This window comes from Tiliqua scincoides, chromosome 3, assembly GCF_035046505.1.
Source record: "Tiliqua scincoides isolate rTilSci1 chromosome 3, rTilSci1.hap2, whole genome shotgun sequence".
Taxonomy (NCBI): domain Eukaryota; kingdom Metazoa; phylum Chordata; class Lepidosauria; order Squamata; family Scincidae; genus Tiliqua; species Tiliqua scincoides.
The window spans coordinates 57,165,899-57,185,292 of record NC_089823.1 but is presented as its reverse complement, the minus strand read 5'-3'; the positions used below and the strand labels follow the sequence as shown (position 1 = coordinate 57,185,292).

At 41.1% G+C, this 19,394-nt stretch overlaps 1 protein-coding gene across 2 annotated transcripts in view; it reads left to right on the top strand.

Moving 5' to 3' along the window:
* MRPL39 (mitochondrial ribosomal protein L39) overlaps positions 1–11,618 on the top strand; it is a 28,981-nt gene extending 17,363 nt beyond the window's left edge. For both annotated transcript variants that reach the window (XM_066621022.1, XM_066621023.1), the window contains exons 7-10: positions 2,447–2,512; positions 4,667–4,820; positions 5,066–5,113; positions 9,601–11,618. In XM_066621022.1, coding sequence (XP_066477119.1) covers positions 2,447–2,512; positions 4,667–4,820; positions 5,066–5,113; positions 9,601–9,666 — 334 coding nt within the window. In that variant the 3' untranslated portion in view covers positions 9,667–11,618. The remainder of the gene's footprint in view (positions 1–2,446; positions 2,513–4,666; positions 4,821–5,065; positions 5,114–9,600) is intronic.
* The last annotated feature ends 7,776 nt before the right edge of the window (positions 11,619–19,394 follow it).

Here is a 19,394-nt window from a genome sequence, read left to right as displayed (position 1 = left end):
ATTCTGATACCTGAATTAAACCATATTTAATCACTTGTTTGCAAACGTAGCTGTTTCTATGTGCACCTAAGGACCCCTCTCGTGTAAGAATTCCTTTTTTGTTCTTACTCCCACAGTTGCTTAGAGTAATTTTATTACATGGAACTCATGTAAGCCATTTTTTGGAATCCATTCACTGCTTCCTCTCCTCAAAGTAGTGCCACACTACATACTGCACGCTACAAGTGCACCTGTACAGTATTTTCCCCCAGGTGTACAAGTGCACCTGTACAGTATTTTTCTACACATTTTATGTGTAGAAAAAACAGCTAGGGGGAAGGGGATGTGGAGATTGACAGCCCAATCCTATGCATGTCTACTCAGAAGTAAGTTCATCTTTAGGGGGGAAGCACATAAAAATAGTTTATTTCTCCAGTAAAAAATGGTTTAAAAATAAATAAATAAATAAATAAAAGATTAACAAGTTGTGAGTTCCTGCACCTTTTTATTTACAAAAAAAGCACTGACAAAATGTATTAATTTGATGAAATCAGTATTGTATTTCAGAGAACTAATTTTATAATTACAAATAGATCTCAAACAATTATGTTGGTTTTCACTTATTATACAGCTGACCTGAAAGTTCTCAGCACTCATGCCATTAGATGGCAGTAGAGTGTATTGCTGATAAAGAAACATGAGGCAGCCATGAGTAAGCAGTTCCTGTTAAAGTGAGAGCAGCTACACGTCATGTACAGTAACATTACATGTTTGGAAATTTTGAATTGGAAATTTTAGTGGAAATTTTCTGATGCCAATTTAACATGTTTATTAGTCTTATGTTTAGTGCACAAATGAAACATATATGCCATATTAACTTCACATTCTGCATGTTATTATTTATATAGCACTATCAGTGTGCTTAATGCTTTACATAGAGTGAAAAGAGAAGTAGGTCTCTGCTACGAAGGCTTATAATCTAGATACTGAGACAATGGAGGGAAGAAGCAGGGGAAGCATATGATCATTTCAGTATCATGTTCCTAAGCTTACAGTAGGGAATGGAGTGGTTCCAAAGGCATAGCAGAAAAAGTGGGTTTTATGGAAGCTCTAAATGTGTTTGTGGAAATACTTATAAATATTTTTATGAAGTGACTGCCCAGCATACACTGAGCCCTCTGAATCCATGGGGATCTTTGGTATCCCTGTGGATACTGAAATCTGCGGATCTTGAGTCCATGGGGAGCAGGGATGCAGCACCACAATTATGCATGTTCGGGCCATGTTGGCTGCTCCTGAGGCCACTCCCAGCCTGTGGTCCACTCCACAGGCCTCCCAGCCTCCATAGAAGGCCTCTTGGACATGACTGGAAGCCACTTCCAGTTTGTGTTCTTGACTTCAGTCGTGTTCCGAAGATGTTCTGAGATGCAGGGAGGCCCATGGAGTGGGCTGTGGGCTTCCCCGTGCCCCAGAGCACCTCCTGGAAGTTGCTTCTAGTCACTTCCTGGAGGTCGTTTGAGGTATGGAATCAGCATCTGCAGATATCAAGTCTGCAGATACCAAGGGCCCACTGTAATGCATTTCTTTACTTATTAATATATTAATATATTATCACATTCAAAGAGTTGTGCATTAAATGTATAGGTATTTACTAGGTTCAAACCCTATTATCATATGCCTTCCATGCCTCCAATTAATGTGTGTACGGTTGGGGGTCTGGGTTACACCCATTAACTCTGGTCTCTAAGCTGCTCGCTGTCAGTGGAAGGTGAGAACAGGTTTTGAGCATATCAAATGCATTCTTATTTTCTGCTGTGTGTGTGAAAGGGAGGGCAGGGCCATCAGATGTGTTCCCACTCTATCCAAATGTTGACAGAATGCGTGAAGAAGGCTGTCATCCTTTGAAAAATTAATTGCAAGGGTTGACATTACTGCATCAGGCTGGTGTCATATCAGTTATGTCTCAAATTTGTGTTATGAAATGGTACACTTCAAGAAAGGGAAGAATTTCTGGAAAGTTTTGCACCCCACATCTTGCAAGAGAGCTGACACATGTAGTGTGTTCTTTGTAGAATTTTGGTCCAAGTCAATGTTTCATAGTCTGGGAGTTTGAATGTATTCAACAGACACATGTCCTTCTCAGATATCATGAAGTTTATAATAGGCAGTTGTATCTGTGTTAAATCTGTTTTTTATTGCTCAATATTTTGGTTCTTAGGGATTTGGTAGTAAAAACGAGGAAGCCTTCTACCACCATTAACCAAGGGTAGGCTCAAACATTCCTTGAAAAAATAGAGAAAGGATGAGAATGAATTCTCATCCCAGTTGTAGTAGAATACGTGAATGTAAAGGGTAGTCATGAATATGTATATACAAAGGGAAGTAGGATAGCATGTATATTCTAGCTAAATTGCTGTCTTGAACTGCATATGTTATGAATTGCCATTATGACTCTTGTCTTGTTTAGGTACAAACTGAACCTAATTGAACAGAAAGCTTCACAGAATGTTGAAAGAATTGTAACATTGCACAGGTGAGCAAAACATGACTGCCTTTTTTTATAGTGAAGATTGTATCTGTTTGCAAGTAAACAACAGATTAACAATAATGATGATACAAGCAGACAACTTGTTTAGCTGTGTTTACTCTCTAGTTCTGCCGCAAGAAGTGAAGGATCTCGTGAGAGTGTTAAAGTTCCAGAACAGGAACAAAATGCTTTCCTCCTTCCCCCCCTTCTTTGAAGCTATTATTTTCTCACTGACAGAACGCACTAGAAATATGGAGTGAAGGGGCATCTGGATGTCATAGTGTTGAGCACAATGTTTGAGTGTGGTGTGCTTGCTCCTGACTTCTGCTGTCATTTGGACCTAGTGCTGAAATGAAATGGGGTGGGGTATGTTTGTGAACTTCTTGGCCTACCAAAAAATTAGTCAACTGTGGCAATTTTTGTCGTCCTGCTGCAGTAATGTTCACAAGTAATGGAAATTAGAGGGGGAGAAGTACCTGGGCCCACATTCCCCTGCAATGGCATTTGAATCTCCATGTATGTTCTATTGAATACAGTGCAGCACATGTCCTAATATGCTATGCTACTTTCCTTGGGTTGCATATCACAGTGTTGATCCATTGATCTGATAGTGTAGATAAGCTCACTCCCTTTTTTCCATCATCAAACAGCAATAGTTCAGGTGAACAGTGGCTGTGAACAGGTGTGAAAATCTGCATGAAAGAAGGATGTGGAGGGCAGGGTTCTTAACATTTCCATATGCCCTGAAATGGAAACTTCTAAAGGAAATATCCAACCTCACAAAAATTTCACACATCATTATATGAAACAGCTGTAGGCAGACATGTGTTAGTAGAAGAAAGTGCTCTTTTTTTTTTTGCCTCCTTTCCATAGGTATCTAGGACCCTTCAGCAGTTCTGTGAGAATTGTAGATACCACTGACAGCCTGCAGATAACCTTGATGGGGCTGGATAACTTTGCTTTGTTTGCTAAGCATAGCATTTTACTTTGACTACAGTGGCACCATTTTTGCTGTTCTAGCTAAAGCACTTCTGTAGAATTGGAATTGCTTCTTAAAGAGAACTGCCTCTAGTTTATTGATAAGCATTTTAATAAGTTGGCTTTTTTCTTTGCCAAGAAAGAAAAAAAATATGTAATACTGTGTAAAGTATATGCAACCTTTAAAATAGACTTAGTTCACCTTGGGAAGATGTACTGCACCTCTGGGCTGTACTGATAGTATATAGTATGTATTCAATATTTCTGTTTTAAACAGAAATTTACACAGCAAATTTTTATTTTTAAAAATCAAACTACTATATAACATTGTTTAGGTGTTTATATGTTTATATTGGAGTCATAACTGGTCCAGTTGTGACCTGATGTGACTCACATGAACAGCAGACAGCAGGAGAGTGAGGCGGTGGCAGATTGGAGGTACCTTCCACCCGGATTCTGCCATCATCTTTCTCCAGCCCACTGTGGATGTGAGCCACATTGATCTGCTCCCTAAAAGCGAGTAAGAATCTGATCACACCATGCTAGAAAGCAGCACTTTACTACCCTCCTCTCCTCATCCCACACTCACCCGCCATTTAAAGGAATGCATTCTCTTTACAATCTGTGCAAGGTTGGAGCATAGCAAGTAGGTAAAGGAGCTCTTTTTTTCTCCTGTGGCTATACATGCATGTGCCCCCTTCCCTGGTGAAAGCAGCGGCCACAAGCATGGGGCAGCATCTGGCAGTGGACCCAGTTGGCCAGCCTAGATTGGAGATACCACAATAATCTAGGGACCCTTTGTGAGGTGTTGGAAGATGCTTCTGATATTGCTACACTAATGATGCAGATAATAGTAGACAGAATTCTTAGTCTCCTTGCAAACAGCCACACACAATATCAGTTGTTCTTTAACAATTCTTGTAAGTGACCACTGATGCAACAGATTGGTGAGACTTTAATTTGCAATTGTAAAAGAGATATGCAGGGAGACAGACCAGGGACAGACTGCACTTGCTCCCGGTGCGGAAGGGATTGTCACTCCCGGATTGGCCTTTTCAGCCACACTAGACGCTGTGCCAGAACCACCTTTCAGAGCGCGATACCATAGTCTTTCGAGACTGAAGGTTGCCAATACATACTAAATGTCATAATTACTCACTTTCTGTGTTTGCCTTCAACCAGATTCGGAGACTTTGTCGACGTTAGCGAAGGCCCTCACATTCCCAGAACTAGCTTTTGTTGCCAGTATGAGGTGACAGCAGCTCATAATCTCCAAAGCAGCCAGTCTGAACTGATAAGAAGATTTCAGGGTCTCTCTCTTCCAGTTCACTTAAAGGTAAGTAAACCATTTACTTACCAATATTTGTGATTAAGAAGGAATAGAAAGAGTGTTGTTTCACATAGACTTGTACCTATGTTGGTGATTGTTCATGATCAAAGAGAAGTTCACTTCACATGTTCACTTCAAAAAGAAGTGATGGACAGCCTCATATGAGCAGTTTGTTGCAGGTTAAACATGGGAAGCCATGATGACGTGTTACCTGTTACTTTATAATTAACTGGACATTTTTTATATTTCAGGTGCATCACACCATATGGAACAGGTTGCAGGGAAGGTCTAGGAAATTGGTAAGTTCAAAACGGAAACCCTAAATTTAATGGCACTCTTGTTTTTTTTTGTCACACAATAAGAGTGCACAAGCAGGTCATGAACAGGAAGGTCTCCCTTGTTTTCCCCTATCATTTGGCAGCCTGAGGTAGACTGACTCTGTACATTGTGTTTCCATTCTTAACTGTTATGGCTAATAAGAGCCCTCCTGGATCTGAACAAAGACCCTTCCGGTCTGTCTATCCTGCTTCACACAGTGTTTGGAAGTGGGGCATGAAGACAAATATCAAAGTGGAAAACAGAGCTGATCGTGCACACACCTTGCATAGAAACTTGTTCGATCATGTAATGCTGTCACACTTCAAACTCTTGGTTACTTAAGGACATCACAAATGAAGAGTAATGGCATATGTGGGCAAGAATGTCTTTCAGAACCTGCATTATAATACTAGCCGTTTTGTTCTCAATGCCTTTTCTAATGATCCCAAGCATAGAATTGGCCTTCTTCACTGCCACCGCACATTGGGTCGACACTATCATTGAGCTGTCCACCACCACCCCAAGATCGCTGTCCTGATCTGTCACAGACAGCTCAGAACCCCATTAACCTATATGTGGTTTTGATTTTTTGCCCCAATGTGTATGACTTTACACTTACTTACATTGAAACATTTCTGCCATTTTACTGCCCATTCTCCTAGTTAGAGAGATCCTTCTGAAGCTTCTCACAATCTCTTCTGGTCTTCACCACTCGGAAAAGTTTGGTGTCACCTGCAAACTTAGCCACCTCACTGCTCAACCCTGTCTCCAGGTCATTTATGAAGAGGTTGAAAAGCACCAGTCCCAGGACAGATCCTTGGGGCACACCGGTCTGGTCTTGATCCTTGGGGCAGGAGGTCTGGTCTAGAGGGTAGAGCCTCCGTCTGCCTGAAGATAACATCCACAAGGTCGCCAGCTCGAGGCCACCGGCACTGTGCGACCTTGAAGCAGCTGACAAGCTGAAGCCGAGCTATTCCATCTGCTCTGAGCGTGGGAGGATTCAGGTGTTTCATTCCAATCTGGCTTCACATTCTGGCCAGAATGTGAAGCCAGATTGGAATGAAACACCTGAATGTAGTGGTTCTTGAAAGAAAGAACCTTCTTTCAAATTGTAAAAATCCCTATTTAATAAGGGATTTAAATAAAGCCTGCCTATGTAAACCGCCTTGAATAAAGTCTTGAATAAAGACCAAGAAAGACGGTATATAAATACCTGTTATTTTTATTATTATTACACCGCCTTTCGACTCTCTCCATTGTGAAAATTGCCCATTGACACCCACTCTCTGTTTCCTGGTCTTCAACCAGGTCTCAGTCCAGGAGAGGACCTGCCCTCTAATTCCCTGACTGTGGAGTTTTCTCAGTAGCCTTTGGTGATGTTAGGCTGACTGGCCTATAGTTTCCTGGGTCCCCCCTCTTTCCATTTTTAAAAATCGGTGTGACATTTGCTATCCTCCATGTCGAACGCCTTCTGAAAGTCCAGATATATAATGTCCACGGGTTCTCCTGCATCCACATGCCTGTTGAACTTTTCAAAGAATTCTAAAAGGTTTGTGAGGCAAGACTTACCCTTACAGAAGCTATGCTGATTCTCCCTCAGCAAGGCTTGTTCATCTATGTGTTTTGAGATTCTATCTTTGATGAGGCATTCCACCATCTTATCTGGTATAGATGTTAGGCTGACTGGCCTATAGTTTCCCGGGTCCCCCCTCTTTCCATTTTTAAAAATCGGTGTGACATTTGCTATCCTCCAATCTTCTGGCACTGTGGCTGTTTTGAGGGACAAAACGCATATTTTAGTCAAGAGATCAGCAACTTCATTCTTCAATTCCTTAATAACTCTTGGGTGGATACCATCAGGGCCAGGTGACATTGATCTTTAATTAGGTCTGAAACATCTTCTCTTTTAACCTCTATCTGACTTAATTCCTTGGTCAGGAGTGGCCATTTGGGCAGCGGTATCTGCCTGAGGTCTTCTGCCGTGAAGACAGATGCAAAGAACTCATTTAATTTCTCTGCCATCTTTAAGTCTCCTTTCGTCTCCCCTTTCCCTCCCTCACCATCCAGAGGGCCAACTGCTTCTCTGGTGGGTTTCCTGCTTCTAACATATTTGAAGAAGCTTTTATTATTCCCCTTAATTATTATTATTATTATTTTATTAATTTGTACCCCGCCTTTTTGCCCAATGGGCACATAAGGCGGCTAACAAACAATTTAAAAATACAACATGAAAAACAGTTAAAAACAATTTACAATGATTAAAAAACTAAAAACAAAACAAACCCCGTGGATTTTCATATAAAAAGCAAGAACGCCAACCAGCCTGTCAACAATTAAAAGCTTTTTGAAATAAAAAGGTCTTCAGTCCACGCCGAAATGTTAGCAACGAGGGAGCAGTTCTCAGTTCTAAGGGGAGGGTATTCCACAGTTCGGGGGCCACCACTGAGAAGGCCCTCTTCCTGGCCGCCACCCCTCTCACATCTCTTAGTGGCGGCACAGTCAAAAGGGCCCCCCCAGAATATCTAAGAGCACGGGCCGGATTGTAGGGAAGGAGGCGGTCCCTCAAATACCCCGGACCCGAGGCATAAAGGCCATGTGCTTAATGTTGCTGGCCATGTGTTCCTCAGTCTCTCTTGGCCTCCCGTATCACCTTCTTACATTTCTTTTGCCAAAGTTTATGTTCCTTTTTATTCTCCTCATTAGGGCAAGACTTCCATTTACAGAAGGAAGCTTCCTTGCCTTTTACGGCCTCTCTAACTTGGCTGGTTAGCCATGTGGGCACCCTCCTGGACTTAGTCGAGCCCTTCCTCCTTTGCGGTATACAGTTCTGCTGGGCGTCTGTTACTGTTATTTTAAGCAGCCTCCATGCACTCTGGAGAGATTGGACTCTTCTTACCTTCCTTTCAACCTCCTTCTAACCAGCCTCCTCATTTGAAGGAAGTCGCTCGTTGGAAGTCAAGGGTTTTTGTGACAGATTTACCTGGTATTCTTCCCCCAACATGCATGTCGAAACGGATTGCAGCATGATCACTGTTCCCCAATGGCTCAGTAACATTGACATCTCTAACCAAGTCCTGAGTACCTCACATTAAATCCAGTCAACTCTCCTCTGGTGGGCTCCATGACTAGCTGCTGTAAAGCACAATCATTTAGCATGTCAAGAAATCTGGTCTCCTTTTCGTGACCAGAACACAAATTGACCCAATCAATATGAGGATAATTGAAGTCCCCCATGATTACAACCCTGTCCCTCCTTGTCACCTCCCTGATCTGTTTCCTCATTTTAAGGTCCACTTCCGGTTTCTGGAGGACGATAGTACACCCCCAGTATTACATTGCTGCTCAGGCATGGTAATTTAACCCACAGAGATTCTATGGTGGAGTCGGACCTGCCTTCAATCTCTACTTTGCTGGATTCTATCCCTTCCTCAACATAAACGGCCACCCCACCTCCAACATGCCCCTCCCTGTCCCTCCTGCAGAGTTTATAGCCTGGGATTGTGGTATCCCACTGATTTTCCACATTCCACCAGGTTTCCATTATGCCCACTATGTCAATGTTTTCCCTTGTCACCAGACATTCCAGTTCTCCCATCTTTACTCAGAAACTTTGGGCATTTGCATAAAAGCATTTATACATGGAATGCCCCAGGATGGGCTGCTTATTTGCTCCTTTATCCCTGCATCCTCTCATTGTGCCAAACCATCTATCGCATCCCATCATGCTACCATTCCCAATTTCTTCTCCTACTCTGTCTTTACCTTGTTGTTCTCTAACCTCCTCATCCTTATCCCATAGGGATGAGGAGTCCCGAACCAGATGCCCCTCGGCTCCTGACGGCTTTCCCCCAGGGATCAGTTTAAAAGCTGCTCTGCCACCTTTTTAATGTTATGCGCCAGCAGTCTGGTTCCATTTTGGTTCAAGTGAAGCCTGTCCCTCTTGTACAGGCTCCGCTAGTCCCAAAACGTTCCCCAGTGCCTAACGAATCTAAACCCCTCCTCCCTGGGATCAGCACATTCCTTCTCATTTGCAGGGGCCATTCATGTTGAGTCAAATCCTGTATAAAAAATCAGTGTATAAAAAGGCTGGACCTGTATGAAGGTTTTAAGCGTTGATCATTAAACTGCATATGAACACGTCTGTTGGAGCTCTTTAAAAAGCTAGCTTCTAAAGCTACTTCCTTTGCAATTCCAATCCTTGTATTATAGAACACATTTTGAAAAGGAATTGTTAATACCCCAGGATGGAGCCAATTAGTATGGTGTTTACCATACTAACTTGTGAAGAACACAGTTGTATCACTGAGGAATCTCCATCAGTTGAGACAATAGTGGCTGTTAATATCCACATTGTTTAATGTAAACTAGTGTTTCAGGAGCAAGAGTAATTGGAATCAATTTAGAACCAATGCTGCTGAAAGTAGTTTAGGAGAGAAATTCAAATAAAGAATTTCCTATGTTTTTTCAGATCAGTGAAGACAGAATGAAAGAAGCAAAAGATGAAAATGAAGAATCAAAGACTGAATTGACCTGAACTGTTCCAATTTGTATATGGAAAACCTATCCAAATTTAAAAGAATTTTTAAAGTACTAGTTTCATTATTAAAGTCAGTTCTCTAAAGAAGAATTTTGGTCAAAGGTTTTCAGGGTCTTAAGCAGCAAAACAAAAGTTTCCCACATTGGTGGTACTTTCCCTCTCCATCAAATTGAAGTTTAGGCATAAATTAAAGATACCAACACACATTTCATTGATGGTGAAGCTCACTCAGTGAATTAGAACAAATTATATTGTTAAAGCTTGGGGGTGAACAGAATTGCCATGGTAAGAATTGGGACTGTGTACTGGTTTGGCAGACTGAACTATGAGGTTCATTCTCTAGCCTTCTTGGTAATGGGGCTCATAACAGTGGAGCGGAGGTAGACTCTTGACCAAGATATTAGACTGGCATTTGCTCTGTGTCTCAGTGGTAACCTAGTGCAAAGCATCTGTTTCGTTTAAGACCCAGACCAATTAACATTTGCACCACAAGCTTTGGGCATCTTTTTGAAATTCTCTCTCTCTTGGTTTGTTTCCACTCCATCCTGGCCCCACCTTCTTGTATCAGTCCTCCTGTTATCCAATTCAGTTGTATGTAGAGAAACAATGAGTAGACAACCTGATAGAGACCACTCCTATTCCCTTTCGAGTCTCTGTTCAATTGTGTGTTATGCATGGGGGGAGGGGGGGAGAAGGAGATATTAGAGAGATATTATTAACAGTATTAATACTGTTATGCATATGTGTGCATCTACAAGCTTTCTCTAACTATAGAAGTGTATCACTTAAGACCGATTTGAACTTTGGTGAACAGAAGGAATTTGCTTTGTGTTTGGAAATGTTGGGGAAAACATGAAATACACCATACAAACTTCCATATTACTGAAGTTTACTTTACTATGAAATGTATTCTTATAATTTAACAGATTAAAATTTCCTGTTTGATGTATTTGACACTTTTGTGCAACCATTTTCAACCACTGTTCTGTGGCCCACTGATGTGCCACGAATGGTCCACAGGTGTCCCACAGGAATTTGGGGAAGGGTCATTTATTAGTTGGGTCAATGGGGGATGTGAACCCCCCCCCCCATTGGCAGCATGGTGTGCCTTGTCAATTGGCCAAAACCTGATGGTGTGCCTTGACAATTTTAGTGCCTTATCAGTGTGCCGTGAGATGAAAAAGGTTGAAAATCACTTCTTTAGTTTGACTGCCTTAAAGTTGTTCAAACAATAAGTACAGCGTAGATACGGTCAAAGATGGAACTGTACACCAGTGTTCCTCAACATTTGTCAACTTCCATACCACTTCACATGGTCCACTTACTCAAAGTACCAGTGGAAGTAACTGGCAATGATACTGCCAGTTACTTCTGGGTTGGGAGGCCAGATGCAGCACAATAAACACCAGTAAGAGCCTCAGGGTGGACAGGAGTGTTGAAAAGTGTTTTCAAGTGTGGAAAAGGATGCTTTGGAGCCTACCACCTGTCTGTTGTCACGTTCCTGGTCTTGCTGCCAGGCGGCAGGTGTCCTGAGGTCCAGCAAGTACCATGAGAAACCTCAGGTACCACTGGTACCTGTACCATTGGTTGAGAAACACTGCTGTACACTATATACTTTGGTTTTAGGGAGGAACATTCGAATCAAATAGAACTTAAAAGTAGAAACCATCATTGTAGTAAGCAAAAGAGGGGCTTTTATTATTGAGGCTTTTTCCATTTCAGACCTTTAAAGGAATGATCCCCTCTCCTTTCCCCTGGGCCTTCACAAAGGCAAAGGAACATACTTAGATTGGAAAATGTGTGTTAGTTCTTTTCCTTGAATGATGAGTAGACAAAAATGACTTCATCAAGTGCTGAAAAAGATGTCTTGCCTCTGCCAGTTATCTTGAAATGCATCAGGTGTTGGTTCTTACTGAATTGTTAAATCAATAAAACACCCCTTTTTCTCAGCACTTTGGGGTTCCCCCTTTTTCTCCCTTGTGTGTAGAAGTGTTGTATCTGCACTCCTCCACCCTTTTTGTTCTTTTTTCTGGCTGAGTTGATATCCCCTGCCAGATAGCAGATGGTACCTGCCTAATGTGCCAACCTATACAGTATAAAATAGTTTGGGATCTGCAATGCTTACAGTTTTGTGCTGGCATAGTAAGTCTTGCATCCCCAATAACAGCCAGTGGAGTATGTTCAACCCTGTTTCAGTTATTGTTAACAGTATTTATATATCACTTTTCAACAAAAGTTCACAAAGTGGTTTATAGAGAAAAATCAAATAACTTATTGCATTTTGAAAGTACTTAAAGCATTGACTCTCAGGCCACTTTGCTGCACTTTGTGGGTTGCATATCTTAAGTTCAACAGCTCCTTGATACGTGGTGAAACAGTTGAGGGTGCTATACTATAGGCTTGGAAAGAACTGAATTGGACTATCAAATACAGGCCTAAAGTAATCCTCATTTATATTAAACTACTCATGGTTCTTAATGTGGATGTTCTCTTGGCTTTCAGCAGTCCACTTAGGCTGCAATCCTAACCACACTTTCCTGAGAGTAAGCCCCATTGAACAAAATAGAACTTACTTCTGAGTAGACCTGGTTAGGATTGTTCCCTTTGTCCCGTATTTTTTTCAATCAGAGGCCTAGCAGAGGAAAGAAGACCTGGGTGGGTATTGGTTGGGTACTGACTCCCTGTTTTGCGATCTACCAAGCCAACTTATTATTTAAAATACTTACTTAGGCCACATTTTGGTCCTGGTAAAAGGGATTGGCAAGGGAGCATTACAATTGTTTTGGGAAAGCATTTGAAGTGATAAGGCACCCAGATTATCAAAATAGAGAGGAGACAGCAACCAGAAGCAATTCGAACAAAAAACAATAAAACCCAGGTGGACTGAAACAAGGAAGTCTTGCCTCCTGGAGAGGGAATTGCAAAGTTTGTTGAGCTGTCACCAAGTAGACCGTGTCTCCCAATTCCACCAACTGTACTTTGCATGGAAATAGAATGTGAAGCAGGGCACCTTCTGAGTGCAGTGTGGGCCAATGGTAGGAGATAACTGTTCCTCACAGCTATGGTCCTAAGCTAGGTAAGGCTTTATAGGTGTCATCCACAACCCTGAGTTGTGCCTAGAAATAACTGAAAGGCAATGCAATTCATGGCAGAGGCTGTAGCATGCTCTGACCAATGGGACCCCAAAGCATCCTGGTTACAGCATTTTGTGTCACCTGCATTTTCAAGGCAGCCTTGAGGAGGTAATAGTCCAAACAAGCTGGAACTAAGGCATGGATCATTGTAGCCAGATCTTTCTGCATTACTTTATTAAACATATGGACCACCTTTATACCAAAGTAGTGTATAATTTATGAATTTAAAATATTTATATCCTGCCTTTCCCATCTCAAAGAAGTGACCAAAGTGACTAAACAAGATTAAAATATTGAAAATCAAAGCACCACCAAAAGCATGAAAACCAACTTCCCATGCTGTGGAAATATAGGTAATGTGTATGGCCTTGCTAGTGCTTTCAGTCTGTTTTAGATCAGTGATTCCCAAACTTTTTAGCACCAGGACCCCTTTTTAAAATGACAGTCTATTGGGACGCACCTAACTTTACAAGACTTTAAAAAAAGACATCTAGAAAGAATTTTATAAGTAATAGTTCCCAAAAAGATGCTCAAACATTATCTCCCCATATTTACACATGCTTGCAAATTTCAGGAGCTGAGCTATTTGCAGGGCAATTAGCAGCTATATGATTTTTGAATAGTCCCAGGGCTTGAGGAAATGAGCTATCTGGGGTTTCCATCACCTGTATTTTCATTGGAGGCTCTGCTCAGCTGCTATGGGACCCACCAAAAATTGGGTCGTGATCCTTCAGTGGGTCCCAATCCACAGGTTGAGAACCACTGCTTTAGATCACTAAACATGAAACGTACTTGATAACAGTACTTGCAAACAACAGCCACACTAGAGTAGAAGAATAGAAAAAGAAATAGTGCTTTATTTGTGCTTGTTAGTTCTCAAATATTTATTGATAAAATGGGATAATTCTGCTGGTGCAAAGCTAACATGTTGGACACAAACCTTTTATATGAAATAGATCTTCTTTTGACAGCTATTTTCCAGCATCTTAGTGACATGCTTGTCCTTTCTGCTTTCCTCCCACAAGTGTGCGTATTTTCCATGTCATTTCTAGAAATAGGCACCACACACTTTTAATGCTAACATGTAGGAGTCAGTCAGAGATAAAAACCCCTATCACGATTAGCATTAACAACATATGGCCTGGAAATGAAATGCTGAGGTTCGTGTAGGATGCACAAAAGTGGAAATACTGGGTTGTTCGTTTTTCAACCTATGATATTTTAAAAAAAACAAAACACCAACAAGGTTTAAGGCATCAGAAAAAAACAGTCTATAAAGGTTAACCATAGAAAAGAGTAGATTTTTCTGAGCAATGATTCCAGTGGTTGCAGATACATATTCCATTTTTATCTGAAATGGGTATAAACTTTGGCTTTTGTGGTGGTTTTGCGTATTTGAATGTATGAAATGAGATCATTTCTGTAATGTTAAAGGTCTAGAATAGGGTGTCAAACTCGTTTCGTACAGAGGGTCAAAGTTAGCATTTGTGGTGAGGAAGTGACATCATTAAGGAGACGATGGCCAGAATTGAGCACTTTGTTCTTAAACAGAAACTCATTAGCTGCAATTGACAGAAGAAAAAATGTGCAAATCTTGTTCATAAATTTCAAGATATGAGAGAGCCCAGTTCTCATGCTGGGAGAATTCAATTATAATGGTGGCTGGATAAATTGCTTCTAGAGGCTGCATTTGGCCCACGGACCTCATGTTTGATACCCCTGGAATAGTAAAAGAGAGAGAGGGGGAGAGAAGTGTATGTGTGGGGAAGGGACCTGGTTTTGCACTAGCCTTTACTATGTCTTCAAGTAAACTTGGATGAACTACTGTATTATTTCCTCAAACTATATTTCAGAAGGGGGGCAATTTTCAACTTCTAAATGGTGCACAGAGGAAAAGTGAATGTCCCCTCTCCCCATGCATCCCAATCCTGACTGGGTTTGTGCCCTCCTCCCTTGGGAGCATAATAAATAAGAGGTGCTTCCTGTAAGAAGGACTCCTCTGTAGCATGCATTTTTGTCAATGTTTAGTTTGGCTCTTAATAAGGCTCCAGTCCTTTGCTAGCTAACTTGGGAGTAAGTGCCATTACAAATAGTGGGGTTTACTGCTGAGTGAGCATGCACATTGGACTGTACTGTGAGAATGGGCATTTTTAATATTCAGTAGTATTCTTAGTCATGCTTGTAACTTTCTTCCAGGAAGCTCAGAGCAGCAAGACTTCAACTGTCCAGTGAAGTAGGCTAGACTAAAAGTGCTTACTTAAAAGTCGTACAATTAAGGCTGTGTGATAACTTGAAATCAATTTCCCATATCCAAACTGAAGGCACTATCCTTGACATCATCATGTGTTCTCTCAAATCCCGTAAGAAAGGTGACTTCCCCCCTTCCCCATAAAGCTGCAACTTCTCTTGCAGAAAAAAAATGAGGCATTCATTTTAGAAACTGTTTCTCCAGGCTAAGGTTATTGTTTAAAAGGATCTGATGGGGGGGGGGGCAGTAATTCTCTCCTCCTCCAATTCCCCTAACACCAACTTTTTGAACTAGAGAAATCCTTTCTGCTGTTCCCCCATGTTTCCAGGGCAGCATCAACAGGTGCCTGGGAGCTGTTCTCAGAAACACCAATAAAAGGCTCCTTTCCATTTAGTTTTTTGAATTCTGTCCTACACTTGTACTTTGCCAAATTGCAGCGCATGTGCTTCAGAAATTTATTTCAGCAAAACAAAATATTCATATTCAGAAGTTTCTCTTTTTAAGGAACTGAACATATTTCAGAGCAGTCTTAATTCATAACTGAAAGGGCAATGAGGAAGTGAATGTCATGTTAAGATGTAGTGGGTTAATTTAAATGATATATGGAAATGGCCTCTTCCTTTATTCTAAATTAAACCAGCTAAATGTAGCGCCGAAACAACATGCGTAAAGGCTGAGAAGAGAGAGAGAGAGGCACTGAAGTGTGTTAAACTGGTGTTGTGTAGTCAGTAAATGAGACGTGAGGCTTTTATAAAACAAATACTTTCAGTGTGACGCAGCATCTGAAGGAAGTGTAAATTAAAGTTACCAAGCCAACAACAGGATTCAAAGTCACTGATAAGCAGAGTAAAACGGTAATGGTACAGTAATTGGTGAGGCCCTCCAACTGCTGTACAGTCAGGGCACTGTAAAGAACAAAAGCAATCGAGCCTCTCCAAATTTAACTAAGAGCTAGAGAAGGATACAATTGGGTTAATCAAGGCCCACAGTGCTGCCTTCCAGATCTCTGAGAAACAAGAGTCCCGTAACAGAGTGGGTTGGTCCATTAATACAAAATCAGTCAACTATGGTACGTAGGAGGGGAAAATAATTGGGCAGATGGTGTGGGTTAGTAGTCTGTTTCCTAGTCCTACTGGGGAATTTACAGAAATGAAGCTCTTTTTCCAATTACCCCCACCAGTAAATATCAGTTCTGAAGCTCTACTGCAGAAGCCCAGAATACATACTAGTTTGGTTTTAAATTTAAAAATATTGGTTTTGAAACAAGGATGGTGAGCAGCTCATTGAACATTATGCTCCCAGTCTAGAGAAAGTCATGCTGTAATCCCATTAAAATTAATGGGACAAGTTAGTCATAAGTAACTCAGAAGTCCAACACACTTCCATCCAATTTAAATGCAACTAACTTTTAGATCCTGGCACTTGGATTCCAGACTGTAAAATTCAGCAAGCCTAAGCAAACTTGTCAAACTGTCTTGCAAAATGAATACAGTACATCTCTCTCTCTCTCTCTCTCTCTCTCTCTCTCTCTCTCTCTCTCTCTCTCTGTGTGTGTGTGTGTGAGAGAGAGAGAGAGAGAGAGAGCAGCTACATGGCCCAACATTAAATCACTAGTGAGACTGCAAGGCTGTCAGGTAGTTTGTACTTTAACATAATTCTTATGTTTTAAGGTATTGCCCTTATTGCTGTAATAGCACATCAGCCTCCATAATTCATGCCATTATGGTGCTGTGCATCAGACACCACTGTCCCTTGTGTTTCCAAATGCTACACCAAAGGCTCTATTTATATTCATCACAGTCTTAAAAGTGTCAGGCTGGGTGAGTGAGAATGTCTCCTTAGGTTTATCTGCTGATGGAGCACAGATTTTAAAGCTCCTGCCTCTCCTAAGCCCCCTTCCTGGGTCTGCTCTCTCTCCTTGCACATCATATTTTCGTTTTTTAAAGACACACACCTACCTGCTGTCGGATTGCTGTTTCCACACAGACACAAGCAGCTCAGTGAAGAGGCCACAGACTTCCTTTTGTTCCACCTCAAGTTAACCGAAGTACTAAATGTGTAGGCTTTTTGTTTTCTCTCTCTCTCGCATGCTCTTTGAAGACAGAGAAATAGAATGAATGGACACAAATGCACAGAAAATGCATGTTAACCATGTCCTAGAAGTCGCTGGAGTTTACTCCTGTGTCTAGCTCTCTGTCCAGACTTTCTGGCAAGCCCAAGTCAGGCAAAGAAAAGGTCTGCTCCAAGCAAGCCTGGGACCCTTTATAAGTCATGAAGGTGACTCATACTTACTTTCAGTAAATCCCCTGCTTTTTTTTCTTCTTCTCAGAATATAATACTACAAAAAAAATTAAGGAAAACAAAAAATTCCCATATAATGTTAGATGCACACAAAATACCGACTGAGTACTTTCCTTAGACAATGTGGTTTAAGTATCTGTCTTGAATAGTAATAATACATGCAAATGCATGTTTTGTAATTGTAGTCATGTGTTAAGCCAGTTAAGAAATTTCCTCAGACAGAGACAGATATCAGTATTAAGTTCATTTGCTAAGGCTTTTAAAGATTTCTTTAAAAAAATATCTGATTTAGTTTGGGAAAGATGGGTATTTAAATTAAAATCAAGCTTTGCAAATTCCCTTCAAATGAAGAGGTATCTCCCCTGAATAGCTTGGAAGCATCTGTAGTACTGGGAAACATGGCAAGGAAACTGTGGCGTCATCTTCCTTGCAAGTGTTCAAAGAAAGGTTGAAAATGCATCTCCAGGTATGGGATCTTTTATTTTCATCTGGAGGAGTGGATCAGATGTTGTATTGGGCTCCCTGAAGCAATTCAGATCTGACACTTGAATAGTTATCAGTAAACACAAACTCTTTAAATCCTAGAAACGTGAATGTTGCAATCCTAATGTTATTAAGCTGTCCTATAGTTAGTCACATCACTGATCCATCTGGATCAGTATTGTCTATGCTGAGTGGCAGGAGCTCTCTGAAGTTTCAGAGATGGTCTTTCCTAGCCCCATCTGGAGGGGTAGGGTGGGGAGGGGTGGTGGAGATGGCAGGGATTGAACCTGGGACCTTCCACATGCAAAACAGGTGCGCTACCACAGAGTACAGTCCCATCCACATCCTCTAGCTCAGTTATGTAAACCACTTTGTGAACTACTTGAGAAACTGTATACTGTATAAATATTCTTAATAATAAATAACAACCTGAGGCACATTCCATTATCAACAAGAGGAAACTGTTTTCTGTCCTAGAAATTTGACACACACTAACCACGCTTACTAGGGACTAATCCTCATTGAACGCAGTGGGACTTACATCTGCATAAACATGCGTAAAGACACAAGAATGATATAAAAGCCCTGCTGGTTCAGTTCAAAAGTCCATCCCTTTCACACAGTAGCCAAGCAGATGCTTCTGGAAAGCCCGCAGCCACAGTATAGGATTTGATTATATGGTTTTACGATGACAAGTTTCATATATTTTTGTTAGCCACCTTGGATGCCCACATTGTGGGAGAAAGGCAGGATATAATGTATTAAATTAATTTAAAATGTGCATTAAATACACATTGCCTATCACACACAGTAATTCTGTGATGTTTAAACTGGCCACACTGTTGAAGTTATTCTAAATGCTAATACAACTGCAACTAATGCACTCGGTGCCCGGGTCAAAGAAGATTTGGGAGCCCCCCCACAACAGCCCCCCACATTGCTGGAGACTTTAAACAGGGACTTCCGGTTTTTGTGAAAACCAGAAGTCCCTGTTTAAAGGCTCCAGAACCTCTTCTGAGCTTGTTTGTGGGGAGGCCAATTTTATTAGGAATGAAAAGACACATCCATTTCATTTGCTTTTGTCCTCCCCTGCTTTTTTGGTGCTCTGTTATGTGTGTCCCAGCTCAGGGCTTAGACAGAAGTTTTATGCGGAGTACTTAAAATTTTTAAAACTTGATATTGATATTTAAAAATATGATATTGCTTACATCTCTATTCCATCAACCTGGCTCCTAGAAAATCTTGCTACATCTTATTCCCTTCACTATAGATGGTACAAAATAAATGCCAGGGGGCACTCTGTCACACCCATTTCCAGCTTATTTATATTTCTGTCCTGTCCTTCAGATAGAAAACCTCACCAGCTTACCAACAATTAAAACATCAATATAACAAACAGTTTCAACAGCACAACAGCCAGTTAAAATAAAAGGGAATTTAAGAGACTTGAGCAAACAAGTTTATCTCCTGACACCAAAAAAATAACAGATTCTGCACACATGGGGGGCGCTCCAGTAGACGTTTTCTAGTTTTTGTGAAAAACAGAAGTCCCTGTTTAA